Here is a 17,664-nt window from a genome sequence, read left to right on the forward strand (position 1 = left end):
AATGCCTTGCATTGATGGTGGAACCCTTTTGAAAGTAGTCCACTAGCAGCACGCCCTCCTTATCCCAGAACACAGACGCCATCACCTTAGTGGCTGATTTTTCCTCCCTGAACTTCTTTGGATGAGGAGAACCACTGTGTGCCTCCACTCTTTTGATTGCTCCTTGGTTTCAGGGACATACGAATAAATCCAGGTCTCGTCCATAGTGACCAGTCAATCCAGGAAGTTCTTATCAGTCTGGAAATGCTGACAAATGGACCGGGAAATTTTCACTCGCGTGCTTTTCTGCTCTGTTGTCAAACATTTGGGGACCCACTTTGCAGATTTGCTTCTTCATGTCCAAATGTTCATGGATAATTACACAAACTCGTTCACGGGAAATCCCCATGATGTCTGTTATTGCTTTAGCTGAAATTCGCCGATTCTCCATTATGAGGTTGTGCACAGCATCGACAATCTCCGGAACAACAACCACTCTCGGTCGTCATCGTTGGTGCTGAAGTGGCCTGTTTTAAATTTGGCAACCCAGTTCTTAACTGTAGAATATGAAGGGAATTGATCCCCCAATGTTTGTGACTTATCACCATGAATATCCTTCGTGGACTTTCTTTGCAGAAACAAGAATTTTATCACTCCTCTGCTCTCATTTGCTGTGAATATCGCATTAGACTCTGCCATTTTGTTTTCCTGCATGCGTAGAACACTTGCCATAAGCTAAAAACACAACATTTTGAAAACATACTGTATATTAGACACACAGAGCTTTCATGTGATGTAACATTCTTTACCATAGAAACAAAGATAGATCACAAAGCCAAAGACTTATCAGCAGCCCCTCATATACAGTATATCTCTCTTGGGGGAAAAAAATCCCCTTCTGCAGACAGATGTTGGCTGTGGCCCCTGCGCTGCAGCATCACCGCATGCGTAATGTGTATATAATTTATTAAAAAAAATTAAAAAATCAGTTTGAAAATGGCGATGGATGAGCAGTAGCAGCTATCGGTGTATATAAAGCTGATTCGACAGCTGCTGTATGTAAAATAGGGGGCAGGTCAGTGACGGATCGTGACCTGTCAGAAGCCATACTGATTCATACCTAAGCACCACATGAAGACCCCCCACGAGCCGCCCCGGAGCACGAGCATATCATTAACTGAAAATACAGATTATACAACAACTACAAGACAGATTTCATAAACCAAGTTATCATTTTATTCAGTATAAAGGCCCTGACCTGACACTGTATGTAGTTACTGTGCACAATCCTGATGACAGGTTCCCTTTAATTATGCCGTTACACGGGACATGCTGGGGCCAACATATATCCGCCGCACTGGACGCACCGGGGCTGACGTGTATCCACCACACGGGACGCACTGGGGCTGATGTGTATACACCGCATAGGATATACATGTTGAAAGACAAAGGAAAAGGACACATGCTTGCACACATACAGTCATGGCCAAAAGTTTAGAGAATGACACAAATATTATATTTTCACATGATCTGCTGGCCTCTGGTTTTTATGTGTGTTTGTCAGATGTTTTTATCACATACAGAAATTTAATTGCAATCATATTATGAGTAACAAAAGGTTATATTGACAGTTAGAATGAGTTAATGCAGCAAGTCAATATTTGCAGTGTTGACCCTTCTTCTTCAGGACCTCAGCAATTCTCCCTGGCATGCTCTCAATCAACTTCTGGATCAAATCCTGACTGATAGCAGTCCATTCTTGCAAAATCAATGCTTTTATTTTGTCTGAATTTTAAGGTTTTTGTTTGTCCACGCGTCTCTTGATGATTGACCACAAGTTCTCAATGGGATTAAGATCTGGGGAGTTTCCAGGCCATGGTCCCAAAATCTCTATGTTTTGTTCCCTGAGCCATTTAGTTATCACCTTTGCTTTATGGAAAGGTGCTCCATCATGTTGAAAAAGGCATTGTTGATCGCCAAACTGCTCTTGGATGGTTGGGAGAAGTTGCTCTTGGAGGACATTCTGGTACCATTCTTTATTCATGGCTGTGTTTTTAGGCAAGACTGAGAGAGCCCATTCCCTTGGCTGAGAAGCAACCCCACACATAAATGGTTTCAGGATGCTTGACAGTAGGCATGAGACAAGACTGGTGGTAGCGCTCACCTGGTCTTCTCCGAATAAGCCGTTTTCCAGATGTCCCAAACAATCGAAAAGGGGATTCATCAGAGAAAATGACTTTACCCCAGTCCTCAGCAGTCCACTCCCTGTACCTCTTGCAGAATATCAGTGTCCATGATGTTTTTTCTGGAGAGAAGTGGCTTCTTTGCTACCCTCCTTGAGACCAGGCCTTGCTCCAAGAGTCTCCGCCTCACAGTGCGTGCAGATGCACTCACACCTGCCTGCAGATGCACTCACACCTGCCTGCTGCCATTCCTGAGCAAGCTCTGCACTGCTGGTAGCCCGATCCTGCAGCTGAAACACTTTTAAGAGACGGTCCTGGCGCTTGCTGGTCTTTCTTGGGCGCCCTGGAGCCTTTTTGGCAACAAGGGAACCTCTCTCCTTGAAGTTCTTGATGATGCGATAGATTGTTGACTGAGGTGCAATCTTTCTAGCTGCGATACTCTTCCCTGTTAGGCCATTTTTGTGCAGTGCAATGATGACTGCACGTGTTTCTTTAGCGATAACCATGGTTAACAGAAGAGAAACAATGATGCCAAGCACCAGCCTCCTTTTAAAGTGTCCAGTGGTGTCATTCTTGCTTAATCATGACAGATTGATCTCCAGCGCTGTCCTCATCAACACCCACACCTGTGTTAATGGAGCAATCACTGAAATGATGTTAGCTGGTCCTTTTAAGGCAGGGCTGCAATGATGTTGAAATGTGTTTTGGGGGATAAAGTTAATTTTCTAGGCAAATATTGACTTTGCAAGTAATTGCTGTTAAGCTGATCACTCTTTATAACATTCTGGAGTATATGCAAATTGCCATTAGAAAAAATGAAACAGTAGACTTTGTAAAAATTAATATGTCATTCTCTAAACTTTTGGCCATGACTGTACATGCCCAGGAAAAAGCACACTCTAACCTGCCATGTTAAATTTATAATTTGTCAAATTCCACCCCCCCATCCCCCGCTACTTATCTCAGCACAGCAAAAGCTGAGATGGGCTGCTAGAGAGGTTACGTGGAGTGTGCAGGACAATGTGCACTCAGGGCCCTTATCTCACTATGTCCTGTGCTGCTGCTCTGCACGCTGCTGCTGCTCCTTCCCCTCCAGGTCCTAGCTGATTGGACATCGGAGACAGATCTGCACATAGAAGAGGAGGATGCTGCGTGCAATCATGGTGTAAGTAACGCACCCTCCTCTTCTTAGTTGTGTGCCAACAGCTGTCCCCTCTCACCGCTGTGTGCACATTGCTGTAACCGGCGATAGCTCCAGCGACATGTGCCCATTGCGTGTCCCGGCCCTGTGATGCTGCACCTCCAGGTGCCTGAAAAATTAAAAGGGCCGGCAGCCGGAAAATGGGCTCGTGGCCTCCCAAGAGGTGGCACACCGCAGCCCACCGAGCAAATGCCCGGAAGGGCAGATTAGCAATCCGGGCCTACTCCAGTGTAACACAGTCAACCGAGCATTAAGACTGCTCTCTCTGCCCTTGTAATGCTGTTCTAATGGGATTTTTAGCAAAGCACTGAGGGTTAAAATGCAGGATGAAAACTGGGAATCAACTTGGAGACAAAAGGGATAGAAATATGAGGCTGAACTGCAGGGAAGTAAGTACGTCACATATAAAAGTGGTGTAGATTGTAATGAGCAATGCTGTGGGGTGGATGGAAAATAAATCCTTGTACTGCTTCTTTAAGTTATGGTATTATTGTACTGCCATCTGTACCTACTTGTGTCTCTCCACCCCTGGGAGATCTTGAGCTTCAGAGTTAGGGCCGAGACACAGACACTGCCGCATTTCTCCTGTGACAATCACATCATAAACCTCGTACTGGCTGTCGGCTCTCCTGACCTGAGCTTGACAGCTGCATAGAAATGCATCATACTGTCTTGCTCAGGTCAGGAGAGGTGTCGGGCCAGTCCGTGCAGCATGATGCGATTATCACGCGAGTTATATGGCTGTCTGGCTCAGCCCTTAAAGTGACACTTCAAGAAATAAATCCATCAATGCCTCAGGACAAGAAAATCTTTGCATATGGAGGGCATCGCATCAGAGAGATTGATCTTTAGCTCCTTGCATCACTTTATCATTGGCCTTGGAGAAGATTTATATGGCTAATAATTAACCTGAATAAAGGAAACATTAAAGAAGCACCAACTAGTGGAGTAAATTAAATCTGGAGCCAGTCCATAGGTTGCAACCCAACAACCTCAGCAGTTATACACATCCAGGAAAATGGACGGTACTCAAAAACTCCAAAGCAAGATTTTTTGGCACGTGTGAACAGATGGGCAATGTTTTGGCCCAGCAGAGCCTTTGTCAAGCTTGACAAAAGCTCTACCGAGCCGAAACGTTGTCCATATCTATCGATGTAATAATTCAGCTGAATATGCGCTCTTGCGAAATAATTGACCAACTTCATCAGTAACAATCCTGGCTTCATTAATCCATGATATAACCTTTATAGGTGAGAACTAACAGCTTTTCTTTCTCTTTTTTGACACAGATGGTACGTCCAGCTACCCGATCAGGAGGCGCATCAGTACCACAATTTGGACACAGGTTGTTTCTCCTCTTCACCTAGCCCATTTCAGCCACCTAATGAGGAAGACGATGAGCTGATTTGTGATGACTCTGCCTTGTCCTCTCGTCTGCATCCTTATGTAGCAGAAAAAATCCGAGAATTGGTGGCCAGAGGCATTGACGAGGTTTACGCTGTCAGGAAGCAGCTGAGGTATAGAAACAACTAATACTTACTGATGTACTGGACACCAGTATATTGGATAGAGATTTATATTTTTTTGGTTCATTACAATATATCACTTTATTATTCTATTTCCGTTTCTTAGTGTTTTTTATACTGTTAATTGATTTCATATTTCTACAGATTAATTACACCATAGTATCTATATCGGGTACCAGATATTTATCCACACTGGGCCAAACAGTAGAATTGCCTATAGCCCATTATTTTGATACTAGATGGAGGCCCGATGCTATCGCATCGGGAGGGCAGTAATGTCACGATGGGGGCAAGCTTTGCAGCGTTGATTATCTCCCCCCCCCCCCCCATCCACTCTCTCTTTCCCCATGTGCTGACTTCTCCCTTCTGTGCTGTCTACCCCATGTGCTATCCCCCTTGTCTGCTGTCTCTCTCCTTCCTGTGCTGTGTTCTCCTCTCATGTGCTGTCCCGTTTGAGCTGTGACCCCCTGTGCTCTGTCTCTCTCACCCCTGGACACTTTTTCTCTCCCCCATCTGCTGTGTTCACCTCTCATGTCATTTCTTCTTTGACCTGTGTACCCCATGTGCTCTCCCCCTTGTCTGTTCTCTCTCTCTCCACCACTGTGCTGTCTTCTTCCCTCATGTGTTCTCTCGTTTGAGCTGTCACCCCACAGCTCCTGGGCAGGGGAGAAAGCAGAAGACAATACTGACATTACAGCAGGAGATCGCAGAGGATACATTTTGTGAGGTAAAATATTGTTTAAAAACAGTCAGTGAAAATTTTTTCCCTCACAAAATGTATCCGCTGCGATCTCCTGCTGTAATGTCAGTATTGTCTTTTGCTTCCTCCCCTTCCCAGGAGATATGGTATGCTCCGTATACAGTCAGACACAGACAATTTTTAAAATGAACTTTCGTTTGTGGGAAAACCCCTTTAATGTGACTGTCTTCCTCTGCCTGTAGACACGTTGCGCATCTGCGGCCGGGATCAGCCGAATGATTCACTGCGCCTGCATGGAATTCACACAGGCGCAATAATTCAGACAGCCGCCATCTTTGTGCAGACAGATAGCGGTGATCACATTAAAACTGCGCATGCGCTCCTCCTGTACAAAGATGGCGGCGGTCAATGAATCATTCAGGTGATTCCGGCAGCGTCGTGTTCGCCATGGAGTTCCGTTGGTGGTACCACGCAAGAGGCTGCGTGCGGCGTATACAGTGTGTGTGTGTGTGTGTGTGTGTGTGTTGCGACGGTGTTCCGCTGTAGTACTGCGCAAGAGGCTGGTACCACCAGCAGTTTCCATATTGAGACATCCATCACTTGGGTGTCCCAATATGGCAGTCGTCCGCCACTTGGAATCTGGACACATCTGGACATAACAGGAAGTTAAGACATTACAAGGTAATTATATATTCGATAATAGTTATCATATCTGGGTATATTAATCAAGCAAAATGCACCAAAAAAAGCTTTCACGACTTTTACTATATTTATATGCAAGACACTTGGGCATCTTCTCTATTAGTTACAGCACATAGAAAAAAATATGCAATGTTTTAGCCACAGTTGGCCTTTCTTAAAGGGACTTTGTCAGCAGGTTTTTGCTACCTTATTTAAGAGCAGCATGATGTAGACAGAGAGAAGCTGAATCCAACGATGTATCACAGATTATTGGGTGCAGCCGTTCTCGTGCAATCAGTTTTTAGATTTACAATGAATCGGAGCTGAGAAAACGAACCCTGCCCACCCCACAACCCTGCCCACACCAGGCTCTGTATGTGCAGTGTCCATAGACAGTGAGGTGCTCTTCACAGGAAGAGGCATTGCCGGACCAGGAGGCATGTGCTGCTGTGTCCCAGCAATGATAAGCTACTGGTGCTAAAACAATTGCAAGCAAAAAAAAAACATGGAGCTTGATGAGCGAGATATCGCTGAAATCTGTGTTTTAACCCCTGCAGAACATAGCAAAAACCTGCTGACAGATTCCCTTTAAGCCATATCAAGAGAGAGATTACATACCATACATAACTTAATAAAGGCAATGTGTCCGAAAGACATCCGGTGCCTTTGATATTTTTCCTTTGGGATTATTAGCAAAATCATGGAAAGCTGAAGGAGCGCTGCACAGGATTCCATGACTTGAAATGCACAGGGGGTTGAGATAGTCTCATCTGACCACAGCTCCTTCTCCCAATCACTCACAGAATCATCCAGGTGTTCATTGGCAAACTTCAGACGGGCCTACACATGTGCCTTCTTGAGCAGGGGACCTTGCGGGCACTGCAGGATTTTAAACCTTTACGGCGCAATGTGTTAGCAATGGTTTTCTTGGTGACTGTGGTCCCAGCTGCCTTGAGATCATTAACAAGTTCCCCCACGAGGTGAGATTTTGCATGGTGCCCCAGATCGATGTCAATTGACAGTCCTTTTGTATTTCTTCCATTTTCTTACTATTGCACAGTTGTCTCCTTCTCACCCAGCGTCTAATGGTTTTCTAGCCCATTCTAGGTTAGTGCAGGTCTATGATCTTGCCCTGATATCCATAGAAAGCTCTTTTGTCATGCCCATGTGTAATAATTATATAGGTACTACGTGATTGTGAGGGACAATACGAGACTGAGACCAAAGTTGATGTAAATAAGTATTTTACAAGAGTGACAAAACTAAATAGAGTACTTTCTGCAACAGAAACAGAAACACAGCACAATATGGAATAATGCAGGTAAAGCAAAACTGACAGTACACTTTCTGCAATTGTAATGAAAATTCAGCACAATATGGAAATGTCCTAAGTGACTGAAGAGCGGCGTAAGACCACTAATAATAAGCAGTCCTACAGTACTAATACTCAAGTGGGCACAGGGCACAGAACATAGGAGTCCAGCAGCAGATATGTAAGCAACTACACCGTATTAATGAGGCAGTCCCACGATGTAGTAAATCAGCATGCACACAGCACTAGTAAGTCCAGCAAACATAAAAGTGAAATTCACACGCTACTCAAACGTAGAAGTCCAGCGTGATACAGGAGAGGGAAAACAGGAGAAGGTCGATATATATATATATATATATATATATATATATATATATATATATATATATAATATATACACACCTATAGGGCTGAAAGTCCCACACAAGTCCAGCAATGCAGCCTCAACAGACACAGACCCAAAAGAGAAGGCAAAGACAGGAATCCTTACTGGCCACAGCAACTCCAAGGGTGATCAGCTCCACACCAGAAGTCCAGACAGTAGTTGAGCACAGCAGGGCAGCAGAATGTAGAGAGGAAGAGCACCCGAGTAACGAGCAGAAGCCGCAGCAGGGAGTCCACTAGCAGATGGGCAGGAGCAAGACAGCAACAAAGTAGGCACAGGAGAACACATGACCCGGACTTAAATAATCAGGACAGACAGAAAGTTCCATGACCAGGCGAGATCCAAGACTCCATCTTGGATCAGGGCGAATAGGCACAAGGAAAGTCCGGAATCCTTACACCATGTTGTAGAGGTTAGAGTCTGACTGATTAATTGCGTCTGTGGACAGGAGTATTTTATATAGGTGACTATGTAAGACAGCTGTCTTTAATGCAGGTAACGAGTTCATTAGGAGCATCTAACTGGTCTGTAGGAGCCAGTACTCTTAATTGTTGGTAGCAGAATTAAATACGTATTTCCCCCACTGTGCATGTGTTATGTGTTTTAGACACGTTTTCTTTATAACTTGTTTGACAATGGGCGTCGCCTTGTTGAAAGGGGGTGTGGTTTATCAAGGAAATGTGGCGCCCCTGAGGCTTAGTCGCCACAGAGGTACTGCACCTCCTCCTGAGGTGTGGTGCCCCACCATCCAAGTAAGTTGGAGGCTCCTGACCAGGCTCCAACACCTGCATACCACACAACACGGTAGTTCAGCAAAGCCACATTGCGGCTCCCTGCTTGGAGTGTAGCAGAGCACCTTTGGTGGCTCCCTGCTTGGAACACGAAACGTGCTGGGAGGCGGGTGGAGTTAGAATACATAAAAGAGCGGGAAGGTTTAGGATTTTGAGGTCAGTCAGTGAGAGGGAGTCACTCGGTGAGGAGTGAGGAAAGGAGATCCCTGAGAGAGGGATGGAGGAAGGAGGTGCTGCAGCAGATCTCAGTGACCTGGGTCTGCTGGCACAGGAAAGGAAAGGAGAAAGACATTGAACCGAAACCTGATCTTCCATAAGAAGGAAAGACTAGTATGGAACGTAGGAGTAAAAGGGAACAGAGGACGTGGGTTAGAGGAAGAACCCTGCCTAGAAGTTCTAAGCGCAAGGCCGGGGCCTGGTCCCCGAGGTTGTATGGACACTAATGGTTCTACAGCAGACATCGGTGGAGTAGTGGGCTGTAAATGCACTACTCCCATCTAAGACTTGGGGGTACAACAGCAACATTGATAGTGAGCCGGGACTCAGGAGTAAGGAGTCCCTGAAGCAGGCTACAGCTGTCTGCCGTACAAGTAGAGTTCTTGGGAACATCTGTCAGGAGGCACTCCAGTGTAACTCAGTACTAGGAGTGCTTCACATTTAAAAGCGCTATAAGAGGAGACGTTCAGAAAGGCACATGTTGGCGGAGTGTTGGAAGGGAGCATTCCATCTGGCCTGGAGGTTGATTGAGCCCCTGACCCGGAGGACACAGCACAGAGGCAGGCACCTGTGTGTACTTCAGACTGTGAGTAAAGCTTTGGAACAACAAGCCCTGGTGTCCTCCATTCATTATTGCGCCAACGCACCCTGCACCGCTACATCTGGGTACCAGCTTCTACACCGCTTGTGCCTCTCCTCTACCCCGACATCTACACTGCCCTGGGGCTACAGCTCCACCTGTGGGGAGCTTCACCATCTTGGCTGCAACACACCTCCAGCTCCAGAGGATCTGCATGCAGCGTCGGCTCAACATCTCACTTGCCAAACAACACAGGTGGCGTCACGAACTATTCCATTAATTACATTCCACCATTCAAACTTCCCCTGTTAATTGGGCGCCCAGGACCGGGTCACCACTGCTGTGACACATCCCGCCGACGCCAGCCCGGTACCGAGTACCCCACGGCCCTGGGAGAGCGACCCAGAAACGCTGGGACTTAACATGCAAAACAAAGCGCCAATATTGTGGCACACAGTAAGGCCTCTTTCACACTTCAGTTTTTTGAGTCAGTTAAAATCCGCCCAAAAGGCGGAAAAGCGGATCCGTTCCTAACTGATGTGAACGGATGCCACAGGCTCCGTTTTTTGACGGATCCGCAAAATGAAAAAGTTTAAAGGAACCGCTGGCTGGGAAGGGGAGAGAGAGAGAAAGAGAGTCTCCCTGACTTCCTTTCTCCGGGCATGCGCACTGGAAAATGCGGATCCAACAACTAAAAAAACGTTGCAAGATCCGTCCAGGCATGCCGGCGGACGCAAAAAATTTGGCGGATCCGCAAAAAAACGGATCCAACGGATGGCCATCCGTCAAGATCTGCCAGTAATGCAAGTCAATGGGGAAAAAAACGGATCCGCAAAAAAAAATGGCGGCTCCGTTTTTTTCAAAACCTGGCGGATTTTGACTGATGGTCAAAAACGGAAGTGTGAAAGAGGCCTAAGCCAACTAATAGGTGGTGGAAACTTGAACTAGACAAATTAGGCATAATTAGGGAGAACCACTCCAATAAAGTCTGAAGACTGTCTAAGTTTGCATTGTCAAAGAATATGCCCCATTAATTCCTATTATTCTTTTTCTTCACTTTAGGAAATTTGTGGAACGAGAACTCTTCAAACCAGATGAAATCCCAGAACGGCATAATTTGTCTTATTTCCCCACTGTAAATGACCTGAAGAACCACATCCACGAAGCACAAAAAGCCCTGGGAAATGGAGAACTCATCTGTGACCAGGAGACTATTCCCAGACCGGTACGTGAGGGTACTTGAAATTAACACATTAATGGATTTACTAAAAAAGTTTATATGGAAGCGTAAGTACAGCCAAACCAGGTACAAAATTGTAAAACGTGGGAAAACAATTCCGCCTATTGCTGAATGGCTCAGTTTATGTGAGAAATATAAAAGCTTCAATGATGTGTGGGGCTAAGTACAATGTAATTGCTCCTTTTTCAAAAAGTAATGTCCTAACAAACAAGCATTTTTTGTTTTATGTGAATTTCTGTTATGCTTATGTTTGTGAACGAAAGTCTAAGCTTTAACGTTAGATGATTACTAGTGTGGTGGAGCAACACTCTGGAGAGCGCTGTGCCTGTCTGGCTCCTGCCCTTCCATAACTTGACTTAGAAAAGCCAATATCAGATCACTAAAGGCTTAAAAGGGAATCTGTCACTTGGTGTTAGCTACCTCATCTGAGAGCAGCATGATGTAGGGGCAGAAACTCTGATTCCAGTAAAGTATCAGTTACTGGGCTGCTTGCTGCAGTTTTGATACAATCACTATTTTATCTTCAGCAGATCTATTAGTTCTCTGAATTTTGAGCTCTGTTTAACTCCGCACACTACTGGTTGGCAGCTTTCTGTATGTACTGTGCATAGGCAGAAAACTGTCAATCATTGGTGGGACGGGGTTATACAGAACTCATGAATATGGAGGATTACATGGCAGCAGGTTTACTAATTCTCAAGTGATAATCTCCTGTTGATAAATCTGTGATTTTATCAAAATTTCACTAAGCAGCCCCGTAAGTGACACATTGCTGGAATCATGGTCTCTGTCTGTACATTCTGCTGTTATCAGATTAGGTTTCAAAACCCTGGTGACGATTCCTTTTAAGGCTAGGGATAAGTCCTCATATACAGATTGGGGCACACAATACCCCCACTTCTGTAGTGATCTGTCCGTGGTGCAGTCCCCTTTATCTTTTCTTTTCAGATGTGATGTATTTTATATGTTATATATTTATTAATCTACACAATCATCTTCTTAAAGCTTCAGTGGAGTTCTGACAGTGGGGGCATTCTCAATGAAATGGTTACGGTGACATTTGAATCCTCCTCACGTGAAGGTACGCCATGATGTTTATTATTGGGTTACACTTTTCTGTGCCGCATAGAATGAGAAAGGTTTTATAATGTTTAGCATAATTGGGAAAGCACAGGAGGACAAAGAATGGGCACTGGTCAACCAGCTTTAGGACGCTTACCAGTTACCGTAGTTCCAATTTCTAATTTTTTTAATCTTCTGTACAGATAATAAACATTTTTGGAATAAACCAAGACCATACATTTGGCTTTTATTTATATATTTTAGCAGAAGTGATGGCTCTATTTTTCACATGCACCTCTGATTCTTCTGCTCTTAGCGATGTACTGTGTACTTACAATTGCTCATTTTGTCTTTCTACCCAGCTAATTCATCTCTTTACTTTATGTAGAAACAGGAAGTCACTTGTCCCTGCATTTATCATTCCCCTCTTCAACTCCTGGCCCAGCTGATCCTTCTCCCCCTGCCAGGGAATTTTGCAGTGACTCATGACTCATACAGGGAAAATTGTCCTCCTGTTTCTACATAGAGCTTAGATCAGTTTTTTATCACGTGATGTCATAGACCTAATTTGAAAAAAGAATAAATATCTGGGTAGAAAGACAAAATGATCAATTGTATTTAATATGACTACAATATATTAAGAGTATAAAAACTTTGATGGGAAGAGTGCTTCTTTCATGTGCATTGTGTATTCACCATTATGTGGCTCTTATTGAGTCCAGTTGGAGATCCTCATTACTGTAGTAGTCCCGATGCTGCACAGCTGTGCACCCAAAGCAGGGTTCCCTCCGTCACAGAGCGAGTCGCATTTCCAGCTGCCGGATGCCATCTGCCTGCCCAAGCCCAGCAGTCGTTGGGACATCATACATTTATACACTACAGTTGTGTGAATAATGTACATGTGAATGCTGGGAAGAGTAGACTTCATTAATCAATTGTGAGGCAGTGGCCCCTGTTACAGCTAGGGAGCGCTGTGTGTTTCCCCCAGGATACGCACGGAGGCGTATTGAGGCTATGGGATTGCATCGCGGTCTCAGGTGTAGCTGGGATTGCAATGGTGAAGCAGTGAGCAATGTCACAGGTAGGGGTCGCTGTGCAGTCTCCCTAGGATATACACGGAGGTGTATTAAGGCCATGGGTGTGCATGGCAGTCACAGGCATAGCTGTGACTGCAATGCAAACTGATAATAAAAGTAATTGTTAGTCTTGGACGTGTTAGTGTCCAAGACAGAGGTAGGGAAAACCTGCTCTGGATGTTGTGTTTGAAACAGATTGCAGTATGATAGTGTTGCAGTCTGTTACATTCCGGATCCAGGTTTTCCACAGGTTTCTGTGATAAAAGACCTGCAGGAAAAAGGGTTAGTGAGATATGAGTAGGTCTGAGTGAGTGCTTAGTAAGTCTCAGGTGTGTCAGGGCAAGAGTGAGGCCTGGCAACTCGCTGTGTGCACAGAGATGTAAGTCGTCCATGGTTACTGGTCTCGGATGTGGACAGTCCTGTGCCCGGAGGTGGATGTCCGGTGCCCGAAAGAAGACTGGCTTGTGTAACGATTGCAAAACAGGTGGATATGGTGCCCGGCTGCGATCCGGAGGATATCCTGGACTGTGTACGGCTGTGTGAGTAAAGAGACTGTGATACAGCGGTGCAAGACACCCACGGGAACTAGTCAGAGGAAGACTGGCGTGTGTAGTGCCTGCAACATGAAATGCTGTGTGAATAGAGTCTTGGATACGGCGCATAGACACCCACTGGAATTAGTCCGAGGAAGACTGGCGTGTTTAGTTTCTGTAAAATGAAGAATGCCGTATAATATATTCTGCAAATGGTGAAATGGATACTAATTATATGCACTGAAGTTATATGCACTTGTGTGGATTGCGCTTTTATGTGTGAAGATAACACATTAAAGAGACTTTTGTGTGTGAATTTTGTGGGTCACTGCCTCTTCACTGCGTACGGTGCTACCGCTGCTGCCTTACACAATGTATACACTGCGCACAGGCTCTGACTTATTACTGTGTTATGTCGGAGGAGGAATGGATTAACTATTTGATGAACCCGATGTTTATCAATACAACTGATGTCCATGTTTTGTTTCTTAGAGCATGATTCGTTAATAAAAGTGCAGAACTCCTCTAATGAAGACGACTGTCAGGATACTGCTCAGCTCATCTCTTCATTAACCTCTTTGCAACCCAAAATCTTTGCACAGCTGCAGGTCAGTGATCTCCTTGGCTTATATTTAGTAATATACATTGCTGATGGATAGGGTGGTCACACTTTCCATAGAAGTCAGTAAATACGTGGATCTGCTTTTGTGTGGCACCTTTTTCAATGTTTGATTTGGTTTTTTTTTAGTAGCTAATTTGTATATTATATGTGAAAATAAGCAAATTTCGAAATAGTAACCTGTAACTTGCACCTGTGCATAGGAGATATGAGATCACACAGTAGATGTATAAAAGGAGCAAATCGTACAGGAATGAAGCTATGCTGGTTCATAAGCTCTAGCGATGGCAGCAGCACACTGGACACACAGACCTCACATTCCAGAATGTATTTCTGGGAGGGGAAACTGTCCCATGAGCTTAGTAAAAGTAGGTTCTAGATCCTCTGTACCCGTAAAGTTGTAGGCTTTCAGCCCAGGAGAGGCATTTTAGGTTAGGGTTCAATTAAAGTGGTACAACTTGTCATGGCTGATGGGCTCTTATGAATTGGCCAATTTGTGCACAAAATACTTTCATGTTTAAATATATTTTCTATAGCAGTAATTCAGTTCTAATTTCATATATTCAATGATTGCATATTATAGCATTTCAGAGTACAGCTGCATTTTCTTGGTTATATAGTCGTGACTGCTTGCATCTGTTAAAATTTAATAACACAAACAATCAGTGGCGCTCAAGTATGTATGTGGACTCCAGCAGCATAAGTAAAATACACCAGTCACTGTTAACATTTGCCTTATTCTGTTCGGAGGTGCTGGTCGTTTATTGATATTCCTAAATAGTGATGGGATTACCCCTCTATTTGTTTAATGGAATATGTAAAGCATTTCATTTATTCCTAAAAAGAGGCAGAGAATCATAATATTCTGTTTTCTCACTGATAAGTAATCCGTGAAGACTAAAAATGTACGATTGCTTCACTATGCTGCAAACAAGCAAAATGTTGCCAGAATGTAGGTACGACATGGCGGCAGGATCCGACCACACAAGGCCTTTTGATAGTCTGTTACCGTGGAGATACATACCGTATATACTCGAATATAAGCCGAGATTTTCAGCCCGTTTTTTTGGGCTGAAAGTCCCCCTCTCGGCTTATATTCGAGTCATATACACCGGGGGGTCGGAGGGAGAGAGGGGGCGGGGGTGTCAGGTCATACTTACCCGTCCTGACGCTGTCTCTTGAGCCCCCAGCTTCTCCGCGCTCTCTCTGTTCCTGCCTTCAGCGGTCACGTGGTACCGCTCATTAAAACTCATGAATATGCCCATATTCATGAGTTTTAATGAGCGGTATCACATGACCGCTGAATGCAGGAAGAGAGAGCGCGGAGAAGCTGGGGACTCAAGCGACAGAGTCAGGACGGGTAAGTATAGCGATACTCACCTGTCCTGCGTCCATGGCTGCTTGCTGCTGTCTGTCATCGGTCAGTGACTTGAGACAGCAGAGGGCGCGGTGACGTGATTAGTGCGCGCCACGCCCCCTGCAGTCTGAACGTCACTGACTGATGACATGGCAGATAGCGGGGAGCAGCCATGGACGCAGGACAGGTGAGAATCTGACACCCAGCGACGGAGAGGTGAGTATGTCATTTTTCTTATATGCTGCAGCAGCGGCAGCACATGGGGGAATAATCTTTAGGAGCTTCTAATGGGGGCAGTATATGGGGGAACAATCTATGGAGCTTCTTATGGGGGCAGTATATGGTGGAATAATCTATGGAGCGGCTTATGAGGACAGTATATGGGGGAACAATATGGAGCTTCTAATGGGGGCAGCATATGGGGGAATAATCTATGGAGCTTCTAATGGGGGCAGCATATGGGAGAACAATCTATGGAGCTTCTTATGGGGGCAGTATATGGGGGAACAATCTACAGAGCTTCTTCTGGGGACACCATATGGGGGAATAATCTATGGAGCATTTCCCACCCTAGGCTTATACTCGAGTCAATAAGTTTTCCCAGTTTTTTTGTGGCAAAATTAGGGGGTCGGCTTATACTCGGGTCGGCTTATACTCGAGTATATACGGTAGCTCTGCATAGAAGCTGCACACATTTATCCCATGAGCCCAATTACAAACGCTTTGTAGATGTATTAGTGTGTTTTGTGAGTCCTGCAAGGTTCAGTCCTAGGGCCCCTGCTCTTCTCCATTTACACCTTCGGCCTCGGACAGCTCGTAGAATCTCATGGCTTTCAGTATCACCTCTATGCTGATGACACACAGATCTACATCTCTGGACCAGATATCACCTCCCTACTAAACAGAATCCCTCAATGTCTGTCTGCTATTTCATCCTTCTTCTCCGCTAGATTTCTAAAACTTAATATAGACAAAACAAAATTAATCATCTTTCCCCCATCTCACGTGACCCCCCCCCCCCAACGGACCTATCCATTAAAGTAAACGGCTGCCCACTCTCTCCAGTCCCACAAGCTCACTGCCTCAGGGTTATCCTTGACGCTGATCTCTCTTTCAAACCACATATCCAAGCCCTTACTGCTTCCTGCCGACTTCAACTCAAAAATATTTCACGAATCCGTACATTCCTCAACCAAGAATCTGCAAAAACCCTAGTCCATGCCCTCATTATCTCCCGCCTTGACTACTGCAACCTCCTGCTCTGTGGCCTCCCCTCTAACACTCTCGCACCCCTCCAATCTATTCTAAACTCCGCTGCCCGACTAATCCACCTGTCCCCCCGCTATTCCCTGGCCTCTCCCCTCTGTCAACCCCTGCACTGGCTCCCCATTACCCAAAGACTCCAGTTCAAAACCCTAACCATGACATACAAAGCCATCCACAACCTGAGTCCTCGATACATCTGTGACCTCGTCTCCCGGTACTTACCTGTACGAAACCTCCGATCCTCACAAGATCTCCTTCTGTACTCCCCTCTTATCTCCTCTTCCGACAATCGCATACAAGACCTCCCGTGCATCCCCCCCTACTCTGGAACTCTCTACCACAACATATCAGACTCTCACCTACCATGGAAACCTACAAAAAGAACCTGAAGACCTACCTCTTCCGACAAGCCTACAACCTGCAGTAACCACCGATCCACCAAACCGCTGCACGACCAGCTCTACCCTCACCTACTGTATCCTCACCCATCCCTTGTAGATTGTGAGCCCTCACGGGCAGGGTCCTCTCTTATCCTGTACCAGTCGTGACTTGTATCGTTTAAGATTACTGAACTTGTATGTATTATGTATACCCCTCCTCACATGTAAAGCGCCATGGAATAAATGGCGCTATAATAATAAATAACACTTAGAAATAGATGACATATCCTTTAAAATGCCACGTTGGAATAAAGCTAAGTAAGGCTACTTTCACACTTTTTTTGTGGTGTGTTTTTTGCACACACAAACACATGAAAAAAACGCTGCGTTTTTTTCAAGCATTTTTATGCGCATGCAGGAAAAAAAACACAGCGTTTGTATGCGTTTTTAGTGCGTTTGCGTTTTTTTTTTCACATTGTTTGTCCTCACCAAAAAAATCTAGATAACAATCTTGCAACACACACGACCAATGTGACATCAGTGGCGGTGTGATATGTTAATATATAGACCCTGTCTA

At 45.1% G+C, this 17,664-nt stretch overlaps 1 protein-coding gene across 3 annotated transcripts in view; it reads left to right on the forward strand.

Moving 5' to 3' along the window:
* The window catches only part of CARF (calcium responsive transcription factor), a 127,861-nt gene that overhangs the window by 88,674 nt on the left and 21,523 nt on the right, over positions 1-17,664 (forward strand). For all 3 annotated transcript variants that reach the window (XM_073551527.1, XM_073551526.1, XM_073551528.1), the window contains 4 exons: positions 4,653-4,880; positions 10,617-10,779; positions 11,800-11,875; positions 13,958-14,073. In XM_073551527.1, coding sequence (XP_073407628.1) covers positions 4,653-4,880; positions 10,617-10,779; positions 11,800-11,875; positions 13,958-14,073 — 583 coding nt within the window. The remainder of the gene's footprint in view (positions 1-4,652; positions 4,881-10,616; positions 10,780-11,799; positions 11,876-13,957; positions 14,074-17,664) is intronic.

Source organism: Dendrobates tinctorius, unplaced genomic scaffold, assembly GCF_039654945.1.
Source record: "Dendrobates tinctorius isolate UK_male_01 unplaced genomic scaffold, ASM3965494v1 ptg000177l, whole genome shotgun sequence".
Classification (NCBI taxonomy): domain Eukaryota; kingdom Metazoa; phylum Chordata; class Amphibia; order Anura; family Dendrobatidae; genus Dendrobates; species Dendrobates tinctorius.